We start from the raw sequence: 6,162 nt of genomic DNA, 5'->3' as shown, positions 1-6,162 counted from the left end.
GTGTTGCTTAGTCTTGCCCTGTTGTTCGCATGAATGTTTAGATCTCGAAAGAGTATATAAGCTGGGAAAGTCTCCAGTTCGGTAGAGTCTGCTCCGGGTTACGTTTAACCGCCGAGCGTGGGTTGTTGGCAACCGCTCTACGAGAACTGACGGCTCCCAGTTCCGGTAACATGTAGAGTGAGTATAAACCAGACCCGTTGTAAGTACGAGACCTGGTTGAGGCAACACTGCGGGGAATAAAATACTCATATTCTAGCAAACTCGTCTCTCAGTTCTTTTCTCCTGGTCTGTGTCAGACTACTCTCCTGCGAACCCGATCCTTGAGAATTTATAAAACATTTTGGCATAGTCGGCAGGATCAATCGCAATTGGGGAGAGATTTTGATACAGAACAATGTTTGGGAAAAGGACTAAGAAACCAGAAGAACAAACTGTGGAGGTCCTAACCGTCCCGGGATGGCAGGGACCGTGGCATGACGTGGCAGTTTGTTTGAGGAATGGTGGGGGGCGACCAGAAAACTGGGAAGCCGAGGGCGTAGGAACCCCAGTGTCACTGCTGTCTACCCTTGAGAGGATCCCAGTCCTGCCGAAGAACCCCTTGCCTGGAGTACAGCGGAGGATGTGGGCAAATGGTGGGGGGCGACCGGAAAACTGGGAAGCCGAGGGCGTAGGAACCCCAGTGTCGCTGCTGTCCACCCTTGAGAAGATCTCAGTCCTGCCGAAGAACCCCTTGCCTGGGGTACAGCGGAGGATGTGGGCCTGTGCGGCGGCTTGTAGACAACAGTCAGACAAGCGCCAAAAAGCTGAAGCAGAATTAGCCCTCCTGAAACATGAGCAGGGACTCAGTTCGGGAGATGCCTCTATGTTGCGGCAGGAAATTATGAAGTTAAAGGCTGAATTGACAGCATTAACTGAACTAGCAGGACGAACTATTATGTATCTGTCTGCTAAGAAACGGAAAGAGAAAAGGAAGGTCCCTCGAACCCCGGACCCAGTACAAGTACGGGCGTTTGTAGCCCAGTTAAATAACGGGGATCGGTGGGATATCGATCATTGGGATGGAAACATTTGGGGAGATTCAGATGATCAGTATGAAGATGACCCACCCGTACTCCAGCCTAAACCAGTAGTTAGGAGAAAACAAGTCCAGAGACGCCTCCCGGTGCAGCGGGAAGTAATGTTAGATGGGGAAGGGAATCCCATACGGAATGAACAGGGGGAGGCAATTATGCATGAATTACCACGGGCTCAGCCTCCTGCGGAATTGGGATTTTGGTCCCGGCAGGGGAACGATACACCCCCTTTGAGAAACAATTGTTATCATGTTACTGGAGCTTGGTCATGAAGTGATCATGAGAACAGCTATTCCTATCCTCCCGTGGGTACTCAGTGACCCCACTACCCACAGGATAGGAACCGCCCAAGAGGGCAGCATTATCAAATGGAAATGGTACGTGTCAGAAAGAGTGCGGACTGGACAAAAGGGAGTGTCAGTCCTGCATGAGCAAGTGGCGGAGGCCCCTGAGGAAGGGGAAAAGCAGTTTGAGGTGATTGAGTATAAAGAATCACCCGTCGAGATGGGCAAACGGTATGATGAACTGACCCTGGATGAACAAACCACGGCTTGGTTTGTAGATGGGTCAGCCCAATGGAAGGCAGGACAACGTAGATGGAAAGCTGCCGCTTTTAATCCGAAACAAGGTATAACCCTAGAAGAACTAGGCGAGGGGAAAAGTAGTCAGTGGGCAGAATTAAAAGCAGTACATATGGTGGTCATGCAAGCGGGGGTCATGGGAGTTTATTTGTTTTCTGACTCCTGGTCAGTGGTTAATGGCATGACCCAATGGATGCCAACTTGGCAGGCCAATCAGTGGATGATTCAGAATAGGGAGGTATGGGGTAAACAATTATGGGAAGATATATGGGAGAAGGCTCGACATCTAGATATATATATTACCCATGTAGACGCTCATACATCCCAAAATGATGCGGAAGCTTTACATAACCGATATGTAGACGGCATTGTCCGAGCCATGAGTGTACAAAGGGACACCTCAGTGGACTTGGCTAGATGGGCACACCTTAAGGCCGGACACTGGGGAGTGCAAGGAACCTTGCAGTGGGCTCGAGATCGGGGAATAGATCTTATGGTAGATGATGTCAAGACTGCAGTAAATCAATGCGAGCACTGTCAGCATCAACGGCAGGGAGTGCCCCAACATATGATGGGACATATACACCGAGGAGAGGGACTGGGACAGAGCTGGCAAATGGACTTTGTGGGTCCATTACCTTCCTCACAAGGATGTAACCATATATGTACAGCTGTGGACACTATGTCTGGGGTTTTGGTAGCCCATCCCTGTCGACATAACAACCAACAGGCTACCTTACGGTGTTTAGATTTGATCGAACAATTTTATGGATTGCCCATACAGGTCCAGAGTGACAATGGCTCCCATTTCACAGGAGGGATGGTGAAGCAGTGGTGTCATGATAACCATGTGGAGTGGATTTATCACGTGCCCTACCATCCGCAAGCTGCGGGACTTATTGAACGAATGAACGGGCTTCTAAAATCCTCCCTGCGAAAGGCAGGAGGATGTAATAATTTAACAGGTTGGAAGAAACAATTGATTCAGGTAGTAAAGCAAATTAATAACCGCCCATTGGGAAACGGGGTGACGCCCTTGAATCGGATGATACGGGTGTGTGATACCCCAAAGGCACAGCCTATTAAAATGTGAAAATTTGCTAAGGAAGCTAATATTCCCGTAAGGGCCACACCGGCTTCGGCTGGACTGGACTTACGAGCGTTAACTACACAGACTTTGGTCCAACAAAAACCTACGGTGATTAAGACCGGATTAGGATTGATTTGTCCCCCTGGAACCTATGGACATATCCTCCCGCGATCGGGATTGTCACTAAAGGGGATTGATGTAATGGCAGGAGTAATTGACGCGGACTACCAAGGAGAATTGGGAGTAGTCCTGGTCAACATCACATCTGAACCTTATGTGATACAGAAGGGAGACAGAATAGCACAATTAGTTATTAAACCATGTAACCTTACAACGGTGGAAGAGACGGGAGCTCCCGTTAAGGTTACTGAGCGTGGGACGGGGGGATTTGGGTCTACTGACACTAAGGGTGCCAAGGTATGGGTACGCCAGACAACTGGTCCCCCCAAACCGGCAGAGATCCTAGCCCAAGGAAAAGACAGTCTGGTCACCATTATGTATCCTGGGGAATCAGTCTGGAGGAGTGTGCCAGCTCAGTCGTTGGTACCCTTATCGAAACAAAATGTAGGTTGGAAAATTAGTAGTGAGGAACGACAGCAAGATGATTTTAAGTGCGCGGCAAATCAATGGTGTACAATTTTAGATCTCACGAGTGATTGTCAAATGTATACTTGTGTACGATGTTATAAGGAGAGAAATGTAACTTTGATAACCCCTAACTGTACATTGATGTTGAATGCAACGGTGAATATGTGTCATTGGAATATAACCGCTCGTGAATGTGAAAGCTCAAACGGGACACGATGGAATATCACGACTGGAGATGAGGACATCTGGATCAGCAATGGAACAGTTATTCAAAACCGGACTCGAATGTTATGGCTGATCTTGGTGCGCCCTAACGTCTCTGACAGTTGGCTCCCATTATGTCAACTTGTCAGCAGATGGCCCAGGCAGTACTGCACACTGATGTTCACTGGCAGGTGCGGCTGCCGGCTATCCCAGAATGCCAACATAAGAGGAGGCGGCGTGCATGGTATGACACTCTACTGGGAGGTGCAGGAACTGTCATGGGTATCTCAAATGCTATTGACTCTGAGGTAACCTGTACTAAATTATCTAACACGGGACAGGCCACCTCACAAGGACTACATACTATTGGAAGGTGGATGCCATCCGTAATGATGACTCAAGGAGAAACAACTAAAATATTGATACAATCCCTACAATGGGAACTAGATGTCTGGGGTGCCACCCAGGAACTGTTTGAGAACATTACAGCTCAGTTAAATTGGACTGCCTGTCATATTCAAATGTTGCACGCACAAATACAGAAAGAACGATTTTTGCGTGTGGTAACATCCCCCAATGTACAAGCGTGGAGGGGAATATGGAATGTATCTGAGAAATTGTGGATGATAACCCATCCAGAAAGAACATGGTGTAACGCAACTATGTGTAGAGGATACTTTGTTACCATGAATGTGACCCACACTGTTACGGTCTGTCGATATTATGTATTACCAGTGATTACATCTTCTGGATATTATTTTCTGAAGACAAGGGGGCAGTGGTTTAGCCCAGATACCAATATTACCTATGATCTGTCCGCTTGTGAACAGACTGATCAGGGAAAAACTTGCCTACTGATGGACAGATATCGGGACCCTTGCTTGACTAAGGGAACGGCCCTGTGCGAATGGACTGTTGAAACTCCAAGGGACATGATGTGGCAGATTGGGCTACACACGCTCTGTGTGGCTACCAATAACCCACATCCTACGCTTCCCACAGTACCGTTCTCGGGATGCCTCTCAAATGTCTATCAGTGGCAATGGCAGAATCAGACCTATCTGTTAACCAATTATAGCAGTGCTCACCACTTTACCAAGGTGCAGTGGAAAGTGCTGATGAATCCTTGGAACATTTCCCTGGATCGGTTTAAGCAAGCATTGGACCGATCCGAGGAGCTTAAGCAGATATTACGAAAGCATCAAACCAATGTCACCAAGGTTACAGTGTCTACCTTTATACATGGACAGGAGGTAGTACACGCTGCCCATGTAGTGGAAGTAGAGTCAGCTCATCATTGGTGGGATATGTTGAGTGGTATGTCCTCCACTGCGGGGAAGTTCCTATTCCCACCCTTATCGATCCTGGTAGGAGTCCTGGTGATCTTAACATGCTGTAATATCCTGACTTGCTTGTATATTTGGCGTGTACGTAGATGCTTGTTGGAAAAAATATATATGGGCATGATGTAACACATGTATTGGGCCAATCAGTGGAATGTGGTGAAAGGGTTAAAATTATGTCCCAATACATGTGTGAATCTTATTATGAATATGTTACCGGAATGGAAGGTGTTGCTTAGTCTTGCCCTGTTGTTCGCATGAATGTTTAGATCTCGAAAGAGTATATAAGCTGGGAAAGTCCCCAGTTCGGTAGAGTCTGCTCCGGGTTACGTTTAACCGCCGAGCGTGGGTTGTTGGCAACCGCTCTACGAGAACTGACGGCTCCCAGTTCCGGTAACATGTAGAGTGAGTATAAACCAGACCCGTTGTAAGTACGAGACCTGGTTGAGGCGACACTGCGGGGAATAAAATACTCATATTCTAGCAAACTCGTCTCTCAGTTCTTTTCTCCTGGTCTGTGTCAGACTACTCTCCTGCGAACCCGATCCTTGAGAATTTATAAAATAGTCGGTGAGTGTCCACTGGGAGGAGTAGGTAATTTCCTTCCCACAATCCTCATGTTTGCATACCCTCGCCCTGGTCCCGTCATAATGGTGTCTTCCCAGATCACGTGACCAGTTAAATATTCGATCACATGCGAAACATGGGAATGATTTCTCTGGGCTGGGAATGCCGCTTTCCCCTTCCTTATTAACAATAAGGATCAGGACCTGCGGAATTGGATGACTCTGCAGTTGATGTGATGTTAAAGCTGAGTTTCCCATCTGGGAACTCTCTCTGTAAAACAATTTTTCTCTATCATTATTACACCTCCCAACACCAGCTCTCCCTTCAGTTCTCCTGAACTTCTAAATTTGGACTAATGCAATGACCTCAGTAATGTGACTTTCTCTCATTTGTTTCTGAAAGTAAATTAGGACCATTTTGAATAACTTTGCACACTTTACCAGAAGAACCCACACCTATTCTATCATTTAAACGTTTTAACCCATGAGAAAATTATTACCTGCTCCAATGACTGTTATAATGCTCTGACCACTTCTACATAGCCAGTGCAGGTCAATTCTAACAGTTATCAATAAATTGTACCTGAACAGGATGTTCCACAACAGGAAGTGCTCTGACACTCAATGCCCTTAAGTTGTGTTTTTTTCTTAAAGCCCCTCATGCATCTGGCAATCTGGCAATACAATTGAAGATATTTTATACAGTAACCTTACAGT

General features: G+C 46.9%; 1 protein-coding gene across 1 annotated transcript; it reads left to right on the top strand.

The window, feature by feature from the left end:
- The first annotated feature begins 1,322 nt into the window (after positions 1-1,322).
- LOC148134600 (uncharacterized) lies at positions 1,323-5,429 on the top strand. The gene is made up of 2 exons (XM_087985665.1): positions 1,323-2,039; positions 3,659-5,429. Exons 1-2 carry the CDS (start codon positions 1,323-1,325, stop codon positions 5,006-5,008), a joined length of 2,067 nt encoding a protein of 688 aa, XP_087841791.1. The 3' UTR covers positions 5,009-5,429.
- Positions 5,430-6,162: the final 733 nt, after the last annotated feature.

The sequence above is a fragment of the Chiloscyllium plagiosum genome, unplaced genomic scaffold (assembly GCF_037043375.1).
Source record: "Chiloscyllium plagiosum isolate Xiang-an unplaced genomic scaffold, Cpla_swu_hap1 HiC_scaffold_53Y, whole genome shotgun sequence".
NCBI classification, from domain to species: Eukaryota; Metazoa; Chordata; class Chondrichthyes; order Orectolobiformes; family Hemiscylliidae; genus Chiloscyllium; species Chiloscyllium plagiosum.
Note: the sequence above shows the minus strand (reverse complement) of the source record. Positions and strands in the feature narration are given on the sequence as shown.

Coding starts and splice junctions, on each gene's coding strand:
- LOC148134600 (XM_087985665.1), top strand. CDS start 1,323: ATGTTACTGGAGCTTGGTCATGAAGTGATCATGAGAACAGCTATTCCT. Junction 2,040..3,658: donor GCATTGTCCGAGCCATGAGT/GTACAAAGGGAC, acceptor CGTCTCTGACAG/TTGGCTCCCATTATGTCAAC.